General features: G+C 40.2%; 3 protein-coding genes across 5 annotated transcripts in view; all 3 read right to left on the bottom strand.

Moving 5' to 3' along the window:
* abca7 (ATP-binding cassette, sub-family A (ABC1), member 7) overlaps positions 1-3,029 on the bottom strand; it is a 30,234-nt gene extending 27,205 nt beyond the window's left edge. For both annotated transcript variants that reach the window (XM_047587808.1, XM_047587807.1), the window contains exons 1-3: positions 2,928-3,029; positions 864-962; positions 509-602 (exon numbers count right to left, since the gene is read on the bottom strand). In XM_047587808.1, the coding sequence (XP_047443764.1) occupies positions 509-602; positions 864-929 (160 nt within the window). In that variant the 5' untranslated portion in view covers positions 930-962; positions 2,928-3,029. The remainder of the gene's footprint in view (positions 1-508; positions 603-863; positions 963-2,927) is intronic.
* A 444-nt stretch (positions 3,030-3,473) lies between these two features.
* si:ch73-40i7.5 (amyloid-beta A4 precursor protein-binding family A member 3) lies at positions 3,474-14,431 on the bottom strand. 2 transcript variants are annotated; one of them, XM_047588066.1, is made up of 11 exons: positions 14,167-14,431; positions 12,128-13,049; positions 11,634-11,664; positions 11,382-11,527; positions 11,124-11,210; positions 9,924-10,115; positions 8,846-9,025; positions 6,535-6,747; positions 4,650-4,769; positions 4,231-4,371; positions 3,474-4,141 (listed from the first exon to the last, which is right to left on the bottom strand). In XM_047588066.1, the coding sequence occupies exons 2-11, from the start codon at positions 13,034-13,036 to the stop codon at positions 4,070-4,072; spliced, it is 2,091 nt and encodes a 696-aa protein (XP_047444022.1). In that variant the 5' UTR covers positions 13,037-13,049; positions 14,167-14,431; the 3' UTR covers positions 3,474-4,069. The 2 variants fall into 2 exon arrangements, with proteins under 2 accessions (XP_047444022.1, XP_047444021.1); XM_047588065.1 differs by having other exon boundaries at positions 12,128-13,150.
* A 637-nt stretch (positions 14,432-15,068) lies between these two features.
* Positions 15,069-18,403, bottom strand: pex11g (peroxisomal biogenesis factor 11 gamma). Its single transcript, XM_047587400.1, has 5 exons — positions 18,208-18,403; positions 17,060-17,257; positions 16,751-16,929; positions 16,115-16,183; positions 15,069-16,012 (listed from the first exon to the last, which is right to left on the bottom strand). Exons 1-5 carry the CDS (start codon positions 18,268-18,270, stop codon positions 15,799-15,801), a joined length of 723 nt encoding a protein of 240 aa, XP_047443356.1. The 5' UTR covers positions 18,271-18,403; the 3' UTR covers positions 15,069-15,798.
* Positions 18,404-18,813: the final 410 nt, after the last annotated feature.

An 18,813-nucleotide genomic window follows, 5' to 3' on the forward strand; every position in this document is an offset into this window, starting at 1 on the left:
AAACAAAGAGAAGCAAAGACTTCAGCACCTGGAGATTATCCTGAGAGACGGAACAATGAAAACACTGTGCGAGTGACCTGAAACACTGTGATAATTCTAGCATAAGCCAAGCTACTGCTTTGTGAACAATTGATGAGTTTGTCGTTTGTATCCTCAACCTGATTTAAGTTGCCTTAGACCTGAAGATGACAAAAACGTCAAAGACCACGCAGTACATACACACCAAATACGAACCCCTCAAGTCGTAGCTTTGTGGGGCACAGGAGATAAAGAGGCATTTGGCCCGCAGTGCGTTGTTTGTTCTCGTGTTAACGTAACGCGTTTAACCATCTTATGCCAGTGCACTACTTGGAAAACGCAGCGGGTTAGGAAAATAAATGGCCGTGCGTGGCACTAGAATCACTCTCAATGAGTTAATCCTCTTTAGCAGGTTGGCACAAGGCCGTTCCTCAGACCTGTAAGTGTGCGTGTGAGTGTGGAACGACACAAGTTACATAATATCACTCACATTGGCTCTGTTTGTAAGGAGGGTGCGAATGACGAACAGAGATGAGGATGACGAAGAGGAAGAGCGGCCAGAGGAGCTCGATAAGCAGCTGGATCTGCACAAGAGGAGAAGACGGGAGGTGGTGATAATCAGTGACTGTCTCTCACCAGCAACCAGAACTGAGGTTTGTAATGTAACTAACAACAATAAAAAGTTTTGGAAGAAGGTTCCAACCTGGTGGAATGGCTATAGGGATATAATTATTAGTGCTATGCAGTTTTAACAACAATTTGTTCATAGGATGTGTCTCTTACTACATGTTTCCAAACAGACTATTCAGATTATTCCTATGTCTGGGAGGTAATAATGGGGAAACCTTGTTCCTCCTGCGGTATGTGATGTTCTTCCATAACAGGAGGGAAAGCTGTCTGAAAAACCCCATCGCTCACAGCAGCTACCTGGCCATCATGTGATCCTGGAAAAGACAAAAACGTGGCAAAGTTCAGTTGTTTCACTGTATAGAGGCAAAGCAAAAATACATGTCAGGGGAGGATTAAGGCAAATACACACAGACTGAAGACAAACCCTCTTCAAAACAAATGAAAAGTCCTGTATAGTTTATTCTCGTATACTCTTAAAATTGCTCGGTTGTTTCTGTAAACTCATTTCTGGATTGTTCATGGTGGTTACTTGTACTCATCGGCTTGGGTCAAATGAGCAACGCAGGATTCTGGGTTAAATTAGCAAAATAACAGAGCATCAATTAACCTAATAATAAACACATGTAAACGATTTATACAGTAACAAACTAAACTATTTATTACAGACTAGAGTGTGTTGAGTCGTCATAGAAAACTTAGTTGATTTTCCATTAGATCATGTGGGTATATGTAAAATTGTCTCAGTGTTTTTTTTTTTTATTTATCTTTATTACCAGAGATTTTTCAAAGTTTGAGTCACGATCTGAGGAGTGTGCGGGTCTCTAAAGTAACTTCATAACTTCTAACATAACGCCATGTCATGATGCAAACAACCAGCACTCTTCATGGTTCTGGTACAGCGATCGGCATCGATCCACTAGAAACAGCACCTATTAAAATATTCTACCAAACCCGAAAATTGTGCTGGATCTTAAGTCAGGATTTGAGTCACATGTAGAGACGCATTCTAACACCAAATGTGAGCATACACACTATTGTATGCTGACTTCACTGAGACCACATGTAGCATACTTACACTGTCACTTTATCCACAACTGCTGTCATTTGTGTACTTTGTGTACTGTACTCTTGTACGGTACTTTTTGTTGCTTGTTGCCTGTTTAATGCTGTTGTCCTATTTAATTTCTTTAATTCACTGTTGTGCTGCTGTAACATTTGAATTTCTCCAGCGGGGATCAATAAAGTACTACCTTATCTTATCTTATAAGTTGTTTTATACAGTATAATTCTATCTGTGTTGTTGTTTTATGATGTTACACATCATTAGTGAGGACAGTAGTGTGAAACTAAACCTGATCTCTCCCCTGCAGAGGTCACATCTGTCACTGAGAACTGTTGAGGTTCATCCTTGCAGAGAACTGCTTTCTCTTCCATTTCACTCAATTATGCGCAAAAATGTGCACATGAAACTTAAACCCCCTGCATGAGAGACGTCCAAACGGCTTTCGGTGTGTTGCTGTGAGCAAAGGTTGTCTTTTGTGCCTGCTGTGATCTGCTCAAGACAGACAATCCCCTGCTTTATCCTGAAATCCTCCTGATCCAAACAGCTTACCTGTTTCCCTCCAAGACATTCACTTTTGCTTTGCTAGTATCTCCAGATATGGTATATCGTTGGAATAAATAATCAGGGGCTCTGGGCCGGTGCCAAGACAGAGATACGAATTTCCTTTGCAAATATGCCCAATGATATGCATTCATTTGCTTGCAAAGGTCAGTGCAGGTGTAGGATTCAGTCAATAAAGAGTGACGTTTGACATATGAATCTTTTTTCTCAGTTTTTACCATTAAATTCAAGATTGTATTTCTATTTCCTGCTTCGCCTACAACCGGAAAACATCAGCAGGTAATTCATAATCCATACTATTATGGATTTATCAGGTCATCTGGCAAGCTAATGGATACATCTTCTTACTGCACACAAACTACGAATAAACAACTATTTGAATAAGACGAAGGAATTTCAGCAGGAGGGAACGTATTTAAACTAATGTTAAGAAACAAATCAACAACATTATGGTGTTTTAGCGCCACCAGTTTACTTTACTGCCCTGGTTAGGGGTAAACTAATGAGAGTACAGCAGGAACTAATCGGAGGCGAGGTTAGCTTATTTACCTTAGCATCCTACCGAGTGATGCTGTCACTGGACGCATGGGCTAATTCCGAAAACAATACATATACACAATGAGTTAATGACTCTAAAAGTGCTGTCAATGATTACCTTTTTTTAAGTACTGGTGATTAAAACCTCCTCTGGGCGTCTCTCATACACCGACTGTCGGTAGCTTGACATTGACTCCACTATGTTTCTGACAGCCGGGAGAAAAGCCCCGCCCACCGACGGAGCCGATTGGTTACCATGGATTTCGGGGGGCGGGACATTAGAAGCCGGTTAGGATTCTGATTGGCTGTCGTGTATGTTTTCGTAACAGCAGACGCGCTGATTGGTCGAGCACAGCAGGTAGGTAAAGGCACTATTATACATGATTTATTATTTAAAAAATGTACATTTAATTCCATTTATATCTGCAGTTACTTCATTATTATCATTTATTAATGTATCAGTTTTATGTATGTTTAGTACAGAGTTATAACCATAACAGTGCACTGTTAATATCTATAACTCACCTCAAAGTAATGTCATTTGTTTTTAAAATATGTTAAATACAAAATATAATTTATAAAATTATTGTTCCACAAAAGTATTGCAAAAATAATCTGAAACTACAACCAAAGAGACTCAATAAACACTGTAACACCATGAAGATATCTTGCAGGTCATTTAATAATCAACATCCAAAAGACAAGAATTCTTAAAAAATATAAGCGTCTCTATCAAATAAACCAGTTACCATTAATTGTGCATGATATCTGGCTCATGTCAGGCACAGTCAGTGAAGCATTTTATAAACGAACCAGAGCACTGCAGCGAGTGGCCTTCTTGTGATAGACACTGATATGTATGTTCATATGAAGGACTGGAAGTACATGACCATGAAACATGCAAACGCAAGCTGGCAGTACACACCAGGGTGGATGACTCACGACGTGTTTGATGCTGTGAGCAAGTTAGTGAAGTCAAAAATATATTGTGCTTATGCATTACTGTACGCCAGCTACTGCCTGAACTGTTAAATATCTGATAAATATAAATGAGAGCTACCATCTATCCCTGTCATTTTAAAATATTCAAATGTACTTTACATCTTCAAAATATAGCTAGTCTAGTGTGTGGCATTCAGTGGCGTGACAACAGCCTGTAACTAGCTGCGTGATCAATTGCATAATATTTTCCGAGTTTGGCAATAGCTCATGTAGCTTGAACACTGCACATTATAGTTGTCCTCGTGAAACAGGAAGCGCTCAAAGAAACACTGGCTGCTCTTGTCCTGTCAAGAGTCGATATGTTGAGGCAGGCATCGTCTTCAAGTGAATCTGTCCAGAAAGAGAAAGATACACACCCACAATATGTTTGTGATGATATCCAGAAAATCTCATATTACAAGAATGTCATCACTGCTCACCTCTCCCACAGCATTTGTGAGAATCTGGATGATCTTGTCATGCGGCGTTGCAACAACACTCTGCCCATTGATTTCAATGATGCGATGTCCAACGCGGATCCCCCCTCTCTCTGCTATACCACCCCGCATCAGACTGCAGATCTACAACAGAGAAGGACAGACACTGAATATATTGACTGCATAACAAAGGACCTGCTATGATCTTTAGGTTAATTTAGTCAGATTTCCAAGAAAAGTGAAACATTTTGCCTTTATTTACTAAGTTGGGCTATATTATTCCAAAAAAGGGAAATTAAACATTTTCCTACATGAAAGCTAACAAGTAAAAATCAGTGTCATCTTCTACCGTCTATGAGGAGTTTTAAGAGAAGTTTTATCTATTCTTTAGCGACTCAAGAAAGACATAAATATGGACGCACAATGCCGTCCTCCACACTGAAGCCCAGCTGAAACTTGGGGTCCGGTCTCTTGATGATCGCCATGGTGACTGGAGGGCAGTGGACGATGCTGAGCTTCACATACTTCTGGGTTTTCAAGTCCTGAGTCAAAGAAAAAAAAAGAAACTACAAGTTAGGATGATATTTATAGCAGTGTTTTGTTTCATGTGGTTTGTATGTAGATAAATCTACCTGAAGTCTGGCACTATTACTATTAGTTTCCTGACAAACTTTACTGAACGACCGATCACGCTCATCTGTTGTTAATTTACTTGTACTGGATTGATGCCTTAAAGCCTTAACAGTACTTGTTTTCTCTTTAGCTTGTGACTTTTGTCTAACAGACATGTTAATGTGTTTAGCTGACAGCTTTTATACCCCACATACTGGCACAATTAACCGTTTTTTTTTAATTTATTTTATACTGAACATGAACAAATAATTAAACACAACAAAATAAAGACAAACGTAAACATAAAAAACAACAACTAAGGCAAACAAACAAGTTTGTCCTTTACATGTTCCAAAAGGAGTAGGAGGACGTCAAACTTCTCTAGTCGCACCCTTTCAGCTTAGACGAGTAATCAATGGTTAAGTCATCTCCTAATAATAATAAGAAGAAGAAAAATAATCCCAGCGTAAACAAAATGGACCAACTACTAATACTACAGTAAAACCAATAGTCATCAAGAGAAGAATAAATACATATGGAAAGGAACAAAAGAAACTATGTCAGCCTTCATAATTTGTCTCATCTTTTTACTTAAAAAATCATGTTTTTATACTTTTTCTTAAACTGCTCTGTCTGGAAATTGTTTCACTTCATCATTCATAAAGTTGCAAAGTTTGACACCATGAACAGAAACACAAAATCTTGTCCTTGTTGTTGTCCTGATCTCACTCATGCATTCTTAAAATAAAACAAAACACCCTTGAACTATAACGTCCTTCCCTTTGAATAAACATGCCCTGAATATTTCCTCGTAGTTGATTTTTTTTTTTTGCTTTGAACGTGATTCGTGCTGTTTGATATTCTATTTGGTCTGTGAACTTTAACAGTTTCGATAGAAGAAACAATGCATGTGTGTGATCCTATAACCTACGCTGTTAATGACCCTAATTGTTCTTTTCTGAAGAACAAATAGACATTGTATAGAGCTCTTGACACACACACCTCAGCACAGTTGCTTTATTTTATACTACAATCATTTTTGAGACTTTGGACTGTACACGTCTTATTGTGCGTTTTCCAATTAACATTTACATCAATAGTTACTCTAAGACTATTTATTAACAATGCTGTCCTCTATATACACAATATGCTCTCACAGGTACTACATTAATGTCCTGGAAGACGCATGTGTGAATTGAAACAGTCATTGATTGATCATGGGACGAACAGTAAAACTAACTTTAACTTAAGCAACAATAACAAGAGATGAAAACCACAGTTCCAATCCAAAGAAATGAGGAATTATCCTTTAAATTGTTAATTTAAGTGGGAATTACCTCATGTTACTAATTAAATTAAATACTGTGATGGAGTTTTGTTTGGGCGTGTCTCTAAAATAATAATGTGACAGCACAAAAAAAAGTCAACAACAGTAATATTAGACCTGAAACCAATAGGAAAGGAAGGAAGGAAAATAATTCCTGCGTCCAATGTTAAATCAATACAACCAATGAAGCCACAGTGCCACCTAGTGTATCCTAAGGACATCACACTGGCTGTGTAAAGGGACATTCAGTGGAATATATTATACAAAGAGTACTGTGATTTCAAAGGCCGTTTTATTGTATTAAATTATATCATAGCATTATTATAACCACTAGTGTTGTAAGTGTGTGCCCTGCGTTCTCTGCTTACCCGGAGGATGTTCTGGCAGGTGGTGATGGGCAGACCCACCATGCTGGTGCCGTTAACAGACATGATGCGGTCACCGATGCTGAGCTCTCCGCAGCGCTCAGCCGGGCCTCCGTGGAGGAGGTTGGCCACCACCACAGTGGGCAGGATGGAGCCCCAGCCCGACTCCACCACCGCTAGTCCCAGGATCTCTCCAGGAGCCTTGGTAATGACAACCTGAACCACAGACACAGAGAGGTTTCGTAACAGGGGTGAGTTTTTTATGTGTGCATGTTTTTTTAAAAAAAATAAATACATTTTACGTCGATTTAAATGAAAGCTAAGCTAGAGGTGCATTTCAAAATAAACAGCGGTAAGTATTAGGACAGGCTGTCAGGGGATTATTTGTTCCACATGATATAAAAGCCTCCTGGGTGGAGATTTTTTACACTACTTCTCTGTGTTACATGACGTTCAAAGAAGCGAAGATGTGTCTTAAACTTTTCTGAACATTATTATGCAATGTCCATTCATACTCTATTTAAGGAGTGAATAACTCAGACAGATGAAACAAGAACAAACTAAGCAGACACATGGACTGTGCAGAGGAGCAGACTACGCTGCAAGGCGAGTTTGAAGAGCTTATAGACGGGTTTCCTGTGTACAAACAATACTAGGCGGGCACGCAACCAGGGGGCAAAAGCTGGTATCATTGTAGATGCTATATTGTTTGTAAGTTCTCCCTGACACAACTGCAATAAAATGTCATTTCACTGAAAAATCACTTTGTCTTTCAATGCATCACAAATCAGAAAAACACTGTCCAGGAATTTCACTCAACTTACCAGAATGTGAAGGCTGTTTTGGATGTTTCAAATATCAGGAGCAGGGTCGTAATGTGAATGTGTAATAGTGAATGCTAACAAAGTTAAAGTAAAAATGTTTACAACCAGGCTAATTTACGACCTGCCAACATTTAAAAAAAAAAAAAACCTCCAATGTCACTGTAAATACAGGTTTACACTACAGGTCTGACAGCACATTAGCTAGATCTTGACAGAGATGGCTCAGACCAATTATATCAACAGCATCAGCCGCTCAGACTGAACCGATTACCTGAACAAACTGGTCCTCAGCACTGGTGAGAAATTACAAGTCCAAATGGCCAGCTATAATGTGGCCCAACATATACAATTATCTAATTGAGAAACCTAGTGTGTACACTAAGGACAGTTTGGACACGTATAATTATGTACTTTGTGGTCATGTGCAAAACTCAAAAGGTTATGACATGAGTTCAGGGTTTTGCGCTTTGAGGGCAGGTGTCCTTCCCAGCCAGAGACAGCGAGTAAAGGCAAAACCTTATGATACCTGGGTGTGCGTGCACAAGCAACTAGGGTACATCCTTACCGCTAACTGCACATGCACGGCAGGGTAAAGCTCACACAGCAGATATTGTGAGCTTATGATTTCACTTACTTTTACTAACAGATCTATCCATCGTACTTGTTGCAGTCATGCTGCAGCCAACATGTGCCAAGTTGAGCTGTCAGGGCGCAGACGCACCAAGGAGGAGGTTGCCTGCATGCCCCAATCAAATCGTTGGAAAGACATGTCCCGCAAAAAGGCTGAGCCACAAATGTTGAAAACCATCAACTTCAGCCGACAAAAGCTAGCGCACACCTGTTTCTCTCATAAATAAAAACTAGTGAGGAAGAAATAGGCCTACAGACGTGGTTGCTGTAGTTATTGGACTGTTACTGGACAATAGGAAGATGGGGGACCCCCCTCAAAGAATATTGACGGGTATTTCGCACACCTTCAGGACCCCAATCCGCCCTTTTAATGGCCTGGAGCCACAATCATCTTCTTCTCTTGGCAAAAGGATGATATTCGGGATGTTAAACAGTTTCCATCCATCCTTTTGCTGATTCGTGCAGTTTACAGCACAACAGCACCTTAGCTCCTTGTCATTTTCTTTCTCTGCTGACTCTGCTGGTAAACAAATAAGAAATGTCCTGCTTTCCGCCCCCAGGCTGTGCGCGTATATGTGCGATGCCCATCTATTTGGAGACTGTGGTATTTAATTTGCAGTGGAAGTGGGTCAGCATTAGAGTAAACTGCAGCTACTGTGAATCAAAACTGAAACAATATATGTGTATAAAGCGACCTGTCAAGTCTTTACAAAGTGTAAAGTCTTTAGAAAGATTATCTGCCACCTACTCTCTATCCCACACATACTGGTCAGTCTGAATGAGGAACCAGGAGAACTAGGATACAGTGAGTGCAGGACTGTTGCATTTTGTGTGAAGGCATGAGGCGTCACTCTGCTTACGTCTCGGAGGTTCTGGGAGTCGGAGAAGTGGGCCAGGTCTCCGTTGTAGAGCTCCTGGCTTTCCAGGTAGTCGCTGTACTCGCCCGGCCTCAGGTCGCTGGCCTTGATGCCGTTGGTCTGGAGGAACTGCTGGTAAGCCACTCCGAACGCCTGCCCGATAGCCTGGGCTATGGTCTGAGCCTGCGTGAGGAGACGCGGTTCAACGCTGTTGTTAAAATCAGTCTACTGGGGGATTTTGCATTTGAATTGCAAGTGAATTTGTTAAATAAATTTCCATTTTCATACGGACAAACTAAAGAAAATTGGCTAATTTGCAAAAAAAACAAAAAAAACTAAAACAGTAGAGTCAAGACAAATGTCACAGCTTGAAACTAAAGCATGAACAAAAAAGAATATGTCTGAAAGCGTATTTAACGTTAAGATGTTTTACAGAATTTTCATCACGTGAGATTTCACTTTGAAGAAGATAGTCTGAAAAATCACCTCATGACTTGCAGTGTAAAAATGTTTTAGCGAGAGGTTTTTCGAAATGTATCCGTTTCCATTTCCTTTTTTTTTTTTGTATCGCGATATTTAGGTTTCTGGAGTGATGCAAACGCAGTCAGTGTCAGTTGTTAGTTATACTGACTTGTCGCCACACACTGTAAACCTTTATGTTTTATAAACCGAGCATAAACAAAACTTTTCACATTAAATGAGTTCAGATGAGAAGAAAGTAGTCAGCGGAAACAGTGGTACCCCGCAGCTAATTAGTTACTAAAAGAAACTCTTCTTCCTCCTATTCAGTGTTGCCAACTATGGGAAACTGGGACGACGGCCAGACTTTTCCACATTCAGGGGACTGTCTGAGGGAAGGAAACGAGGCCAAGCTGAGACTGAAACCATGGTCCGCTACATTTGATGGGAGACACAGCATTTTGTACTGCAAGAGACACTTTCATATTTCATATATTAATATTACAGCGTATATCACAGTGAATGTTGACGTCCAGGATTCAAAAAAAATAACAGAATCAAGACGGAAAAGGTTATAATTAACCTTCCACCAGGATGTGAACACTTCAACTAGCGGACTCACATCCTCAGAGGAGAAGACGTGGCAGATCATTAAGCACTTCTTCTGAGACGCTGAGGATGATGATGATGGTGAGGAGGAAGAGGCCGGGTCGCCCTCCTGCCCCTTGCGTTTCCTTCGCGCCATCAGGACCACGATGTCGCCGATGTCAGCTATGTAAGAGATCATCTGCAGAGCGTGATCCATCATGGCTTCCTGAGTGGAAACCGGACACAAGTGGGTTAATGTCAGTAGAAAGAGGAGGAAGACGCGAAGGTTGGATTTGTAACGTGCCGAGACTTGAAACGTGGAGCAGATCGACGAGTGAACCAGTGAATACAATGAGCAGCACATTTTTACCCTCTTAGTCAGTTACGGTACAGTATAACTACCTGGCATTACACTTACTGAGGTGAAGACGATTAAAAAAACTCTCCTGGATGAGACATTCATACAGAATAATTAATATAATAAGACCGTGCTCTTTACAAACAGTAAATATATATATATATACTTTTATCTTTATGAGTATAATGAGCTGTTGTGAGTGAGGAACAACCAGCCGTGAAAAGAGGGATATGACAGTCAAGTGACCCACTTTTACTTTCCTGAAAACTCACCCACACAGTGGAGGGAAAATAGACTCTACTATTACAGAGGCCTCATATTAAACCACCACCCAGTTCTATATTAAGAAGCCCTGCTGCTGGGGCTTAGCTTGAAGGTGAACGTTAAGAACTGAAAACGCTGCTTCAGAAAAGGATGCATGTGCTTACAAATAAATCTAACCTCGAACCCTGAAACTGCAGTGCGGTGCAATATATTTTATTTTTTTTATTTTTATTTTTTACTTTCTGTGACTTTGTAACTTGGGTAAATGACTCACGGAACCTGGGCAACATTTAATACGCATTATTCCAGGAATCAATCCGTAAACTTGAAGACTTGATAAGAGGGCCATCAATAAATTGACCTCGCAATACAAACTTTTTTTATGAAGCTGAATTCATCCAACAACCAGAGGTTTCCAGTGTTATCAATCATCAGCTTTTGTTGCATAAAAAGACAGAAAACCACTCTAAATCCTAACAAAACTGCACAAGCCACATGGCGCTGACTTACTTTACATAACTGAGCGGCATAAGAAAATGATAACGTGGTGCTGAAAGTAACCATGACGTAAGAGGAAAGGGAAATCAACATATCTGTTTGAAATTTAAGTACCTGTGTGTCAGCTGTGAGCACTTTGATTCGTTGGGTAGAGATGAACAGATCAACTTCTGTCATTGGCTGAGACTCTCCCTCCGGAGCCTAAAACAAACACAATGCAGTCACACTGGTCGTACTATAACAAGAGTGGGCTGAACATCAAAAGAAAGTTCTGGTCACTGAGACGAGTACATAACATGCGTTTCCTCAGTTAAATCTGGACTTATTTATTACATTTAGAAGACAAAAATTACCAACATATCCATAATTTACCTTTATTCTGTCCACAGCCTCTTGAGCCTGAGCCATCCGAGCGTTAGTCGACGGGTTCTTCTCTGATTTGAGCTGAGTGGAGCCCAGATACTTGGCACCAAATATCACTCCATCCAACAGGTCTTCGGGGTCACAAGGACCAGGTACTAAACAGCAATATATAATAAATTCAGAAACAATTTCCCATTGTCCACAACATATTCTACACATTATACTTCTGTAAAAATAATTTAAAAAAAAGAAGTGGCTCACCGTCTTTGTAAGAAGGATGGTCATCAGCACTCTAGATAAAATTAAAGAATTAAAGCCATTTAATATTTAATCCCTCGTCTCACAAAAAAATAGATCTTACTGATTAGAGGCAGTTAATGACTATGGAAGTTCATTTGGAAATTTAACAAACAAAATCTGTTAATCATTTCAGTCACAGTTAAAAGACAAAAGAAGCGCTTGAGTCATTTGCTGGTTGTGGCTTTACAAATACAAAAAAGAAGCTGTCCTACTGGCATGACATGGTAACAAATGATGAGCACATTTCCAACTTTTAACATTATTCATATTTAGTCATTAACGGATAAATGCTGAAACGTGTCACAAGATAAAACAATTAATTTATTTTGCTTTTTAATTTTGGCTTTAAGCCAGCACAACTCCTTTGTTGAAATGTTTGAAACTTATGCCAGAGAGGGTTTTCTGCAGAGAAAACACACACTTTATGTGTGTATTATCGTAGTAAAAGGACAGACCTGCTCGCCCTCTGCAGCGGCTTCTTCCTCAGGAGGTCCCTCCCCGAGTTTCATCCACACCGGCTCAGGATACTCCTCGTCAGGCAGAGAGGTGAGAGAGTCGTCCCTGTGCCGTCCATTTCCGTGATGCCTCCTCCAGAACCTCGGTGCGTCCGCCTGACTGTAGGAAACCGACACCACAGCGTCCACGTCCCCTCTGTGGGGCGTAGCGCTGATCTCTGTGCACTGCAGCAGCCCCAGCAGGTCTCTCTGGTGGCTTTCAGAGAACAGCAGCCCTGTGGTTTCAGTGCTGTTGTCCGTCTCTAGAGAGGGAGCGCAGGCTTCCAGCTCAGAGAATCTGGAGTAGCGATGGTGAGTGGATGTCTGATGAGTGGGCTCTTCGCCCACTAGCTGGAGCTGGCTGAGCAGGCTGTGGATGCGGCTGTGGTCTTCGTCACCTGCTGTCCTTCTAGTAAAATCCCCTTCTTCTTCTGCTCCTTCTTCTTCTTCTTCAGCGTCTCTAGATGTCACCTCCTCCTGATCTTCCTCTACACCCACCAGCACAAGGCTTTCAACCCTCACTTCACCGTCCTCAGCTTTTCCAACCTCTGCTTCCAGCTCCACTTCAGTATCCAGGACTGACTCGACAACATTTCCCTCAAACTCCTGCTGGTTCGCATCAAGCGGAGTCAAAATGTCTCTCGCGTCCAAAGGCAGCAACACAGACTCACCCAGGCTCGCCGCCGAGGGCTGCAGGCTGGGGTCGTCCAGATCATCAGCTGCGCCTGCTTCACTGGAGGAGTCTGACCTCCAGTCCAAAGGAGGGGGCTCGATGAAGTTGTAGGAGTCTTGATCCTCAACCTCCGCGGCTCCATTAACGGGGCCCGAGTCAGAAAACGGGAAGCCGGTGGTGGCAGAGGCCGAGTCCATTTTGTCAGAAAGCCTGTCGGAGATAAAATGGCATAACTGTGTTGACTCCTGGTTGAGACGTAGCGGGTCTTATCAGGAACGTTTCCCACTGTGCTTTCGACAAGCTGAGTGACCCTGTAATTAAATATCAAGAAGCACATTGTTAGTATTGATTCCAGAATTAGAAAAACAGCATGTGTGAAGTGTTTGCAGACTGTAAGATTTAGAGGGAGCACTATCTGAAGTTCAATCATCCAAACTCTTGTCCTCATTAATTACCTCAGGGCCATCAAGATAGAAAGAGCCACCTAAGGGTCAAAGTGCATGCACAACAAGTCCAACATGCTGTTAACAGAGAGCACACTGTTTCATAATACCAATAATACAACTTGCATGTGTATTAATATACCCTAAAACATGGAGAGCAATACAGCCAATTCCAATTTAAGATAAATCGCACACCAGACTTCATGCAAAAAATGTCACATTTAAGGATATTGTCCTTATCTGTGCATGTGTTGTCAGTAAACAAGGCATGAAACTTAGTAGTATCTACACTAGGGTATTTTTGTGAATTCGGCAAACATATAAACAACTTGGTAGTCACTGATAAAAAGAAAAAAGAAAAGAAATACAGTACTAATACATGTTTGAATCACTGTTAAATATAATCTCGTCCCTAGACTATAGATAAAAACGCAGATAGCCAGGCGTTTACATTTTACATATTTACACACTGCTATGATTTATTTAGTGGATGTTAAGTCAGACAGACAGTCAGATCGGAGAGCGTTAACTTTACAACCGCAGCACCTTTAACAACAAGAAAACTTTATATAGACGAAATCTTAATGGACAATGGAATTGGCACATCAGCCTAAACACAACGATGAGCAGCCAGAGGCGAGATACTTAAATCTACAATTACATCAGCAGCGGAAATGGGTTAAATAACATATAGAAGGGCTAGAAGGAAGATTAGGAACTGAAACCAAGACAAGTGTTTTGGCTAAAATCACTTAGCAGTTTAATTAGCTCGAAGCTAACTCATAGGCTGACGTTAAATGAAAACAAGTCGCATTGACAAGAGCTAGAAAAAAATCGGAAATTTAAAACACGGTAGTTCAAGCGGTGAAAAGAAGAGCTCTCGCCTGATGTTTTAAGTCTTTCACGGTATCCTTGAATCCACAAAGAGCCTCCTGTGGGTGCCACGACTGATGAGTTGCCCAGGGCTGGAATTTGAACCTTTTTCCAAACTCTGCCTTTGTTTTATTCGTCATAATAAAAAAAAGCCACTTTGTTAAACGTAGTAATTCAACATAGTCCGCTGGTAAGAAACAGTCCCGGAGTAAACATGAGTTTTCTACTGCTACTGTTGTCGACTGACAGCTTTTATTTATTGGCTCCTGCCTATAGATGTGCTGCGTTCAGGTGCTCCCGTAGCTTCCTAAATCAGCACCATTCTCTAGGGGTAATTTTAGTTTTTTCTGCACTTCCTTGAACACCTATAAACAAGACAGAGCACTAAAATATTTACAGAAATTTTTAAAATCATCTTACAAACAAGTCCCACAAGAAAACTGATGAATGTGTAAAACTAAAAATCATAATATAACGATCCAACTTATAAATAATCCAGAACGGAGTACTCCGTATTCGTACTCCTGTGTTTATAATTACATTTTATAAAGATGAAAGGCATAAAGTAATATTTGCTTTTGTAAAATGACAAGTGATATCCATTAAGATTTTTGGTGCTCAAGAACTAACAAGTCAGTATAGTTGCTTTAATTACGTTACGTTCGTTAGCACTTGAACGCCACGATCAGACACGTCACCCGCTAACGTGATGAATGTTCGAGTCCCGCTTAATCAAAAGTCGATAGTTTGATCAAGAGTTTAAGTATATGATAGTCCACAATCTAAAATTATTTGGCTATTGATTTGATTTTTAATTCAAGCAACATTTGCCCATATTTACCGGAAAAACAGCATGTTTCCCACTACATGAGTAATCAGGCATGAATATATCCAAAATATGACATACAGAACATTCTTAAAAACATGTTTTTATTTTAAAATTATTTCACACTTGAATCAGTCAACAGTTTCTATCGATTCTGAACAATTGTACAGATCATTTTTATGTAAAACGCCCTCAGCGAGCATCGCAAACTCAAATCAGGTGTTTTGCATATTTCTTAAACAAGTTTCACCAGTTGTGCAGGCTGAGACCATCGCACACTTTTAATTGCTGCGATTTTAGATGAAGTATCCAAATAATCATAAAGTAAATTCACAGTATATGGATTGTGTCTTCCAAGGCAACTATTTACTATTTACATGATTTTTGACAAAAAAGTAGATCTCAACCTTTGACCTGCCAGGAAGAGGACACAGTCTTGGATGATTTTGTGGACTAACAAACACATGTAATGCATCTTCTATTCCTCAGGAAAAAGAAATAGCCAAATAGGACCTGAACCCTGGTTAGTAAAAACGTATTCTTTACTATAAGACACAAGTACTTTCATCAGCATTTAACGACACATAAATTAAATAAAAATCATTATAAAATATGAACTAAGTGGCAGTACGTACGTAGTGGATTATCATGCCTTTTTCATGAGGCCTCTAGTTATATATCATTGAGCACATTCTTGATTGCATACATGTATGTTAAAAAGTCCAATCAAATCAAAGATCTGCCATGAATCCTTTCAGTCCTTATCCGTCATAAGCAGAAATCAAAGCGTAACATCTCTTCTTCAGTGTGATTAAGACTACGTGCTCTCTGCCTGGTCACTGTCGCTGGAGTTCATCCGGATCAAACCGATCAGAGATGAGGTGGTGCCCAGAAGACCCACCAGCCAGGTGGGGAGTCGTCCCGCCCACAGGAAGCCGGGTGGCATCCAGTGAACGGCGTTGCTGAGGTCGGCCATGCTGCTGAGGATTGACAGCAACTCCCCTCGCATCTTCCTGCGGAGCTGAGAGCGACTGCAGGAGGAATATTTATTTTATTTAGAACATATAGTTCTCGACAACAGATTTGTCTGCATTAACATGCACACAAATACAAAACTGTACACGCTGTCACACCTGCTGCCTCCGCTGCCTCTTTCAAATTTCTTCAGCTTCTTCTTCAATAGCTGCAGAACTCGGAGGGATCTAAAGAGCAAAAGATTCACATGAAACTCAGACTGAAGATGTTAGATTAATTTTTAGTCATCATTCACTGGGGTAAAAAGACGATCAAAACAAATTTCTTCAAATTACAATTGAGTATCTGCTTGCTAATAGACACTAGCCATTAGTATTTTGGGTGTTTCGGGTGTGCACCACACATAATTAATCTATTAATCTAGTAATTAATTTTTTCATCCCTTCATTCTTTCAGACTTCACCTTCAATTTCTATTGAGAGAATAGATCTTTGAAAACAAATAAAAACAAATACAAAATATCTATGAAAAATAACTTGAAAAAACAGTTGGGTAGATTTTTAGCATAACCTTACTCGAACTTCTTTTAATTTTGGGTTTGATACACACTTCTTCTACATCTCAACATCTGTATGTTTTTAACAACAATAGGATAAATAAGACATATAATACATGGTTTTACTTTTAAATACACTGTAGTGAGTGAGTAGTATCAATTCAGATTATCCTTTCAAGGGTTATTCTGTGCATTCGTTCAGTTGTGTCTGATGATGTTTTGAGGCAGATGATCTCACCTGAGGATTCCCAGCAGCAGCGACGCTCCCCACAGCACCGTGCTGAACAGCCACCACTTGTCCGACTTCACGCTGATGAGCTCAGCGTCAGCGGCCCAGGCGATGTGTTCACAGGGGTAGTAGAGCTGATCGGCAACGTTGCTCAACACTGAAATCCAGCGAACGGCTGCGTCCTCCTCCTTTGAAAGATGCACAAGATGTGTCAGTGCTTTTTATTTTATACAGGACACGACTGTTTCGTAGTCAGCAGAACTAGTGATGCAGCTAATATGTAACAAGGCTGATCAGAAGTGTCGTCGTGTGGGTCACCTCGGCCCCGAGCCCATAGCTGCGAGAGTAGGCCAGCATGGAGAGATCATCGAACAGCCTCAGCACCGTCCGGCAGTGGCTGAGCTGAGCTGAGAACAGCAGCAGACTTTTTCCGAGCCGGTGGAGTGAAACATCTGTTTCCGCCTTCCGGGAAAGAGCTCCTCCGACCAGCTGGGAGCTGTAACAGACCGTCCTGATCTGCAAAGGCAAACGCAGAGAATTAAACACTGTTTACTGTCAGAAATAAAATATAAGTGATTATTTATTCATTTAACGTGTGATATATTTTGACACTGAAATCTCACATGTTGAAAAAAATGTTGAAAAAGAAGAGAAGAGAATATTTTATCATTATCATATTTAGCACCACTGCTTAAAGAACTGAGCAGGCAACCCAGACTTAACAGGTAATTCTTAATTTTTAAGCTGCAGACCAAGATTCGTTTGATAAAAAACAAAAAAAAACATAAGAATAGAAGGTGAGAATGCTTCAATATTTCAAGAATAAAATCTTTAGTTCTTTCTTTCTTTCTTTCTTTCTTTCTTTCTTTCTTTATTAGGATCCCCATTAGCTTCCACCAAGTGGTCGCTAGTCTCCCTGGATCCACACAACAAATTCAGCAACAAAAACTAACAAAAGTATAACTAAAATATCTCAAAAACACAGCACATAAATGATAAATCTATACAATTAATGACTGTTAATGATTTAGTTAGCAGAAACTAACAAAACCCTCTGAAAGAGGAGCCTTTTTTACGTTTTGCTTGGCTCAAATTGATCGAATAATTTATTACATTATAAATATACAGGCTTATTATTTTATTAGACTGATAAGCTTCACGGCTAAAATGCAGTGCTTTATTTGTCAAGCAAAAACAAGAATAAACGTAATAAATAAAGGGTTTAATAGCCCTTTAATATCCACTTTTTAATAACGTTAATGTGTCACATGGCGTAATTACTGAGTTAAAAATCAACTAATGTCAACACATTTAAAGTCACAGTGAACTCTGCACTGCAGACGCTATTAATCACTGAATCAATGTGAGTACATCATACGCGACGAATAAACCTTTAATCTTTAAGTTTAAGACGTTGTAGAGGAATAACAGTAGGTATTTATTTACATGACTCAATGAATACTCACAACTTTATCTCTTCCTCTGTAGGACTCCAACACCTGGACCAGAGACTCCACAGACCGCTCCATGTCCGCTCCACAATATCACGTCTCTGATAAATTAAAAAATAGATTGACGCGGACCCGTGAAGCTTCTGCACAACATCTCTAGGTCCTACTGTTGACACTGAAAACGCTCCCAGCAGCTGGACTTTGAAACAGGAAGTGAAGTCACAGCATGCAGACTCAAGTAGAGGAGCGTCGAGTCAATCGAACTTCGTCTTCTTCTTCTTTAAAAAGAGAGACGGCGTGCTGCTGCCCTCCTCTGTTTATAAAATGTGATTTGTACTTGGACGACACAGCCATAGCCAGCCATTTGTCAGTACTGTGTATTCTGTATTGTCAAAAACTCTTAATGTTAAAGTAAAAACAGATAAGAATAAGCTTTATTGGCCAAGTATGTGTGCACATACGAGGAATTTGTCACTTTGCTCACTTGCTCAAAAACACAGAACTTAAATAAGTGTAAAAATAACATATATATATATATATACATACACAACAGAGTTGAGCAGAGAGTATGTGCGGCTATGGGGGGTCTTTAGGTCCTGGATGGAGGGAAAGCCAGTGCCA

Source organism: Mugil cephalus, chromosome 6, assembly GCF_022458985.1.
Source record: "Mugil cephalus isolate CIBA_MC_2020 chromosome 6, CIBA_Mcephalus_1.1, whole genome shotgun sequence".
In the NCBI taxonomy this organism is placed as follows: domain Eukaryota; kingdom Metazoa; phylum Chordata; class Actinopteri; order Mugiliformes; family Mugilidae; genus Mugil; species Mugil cephalus.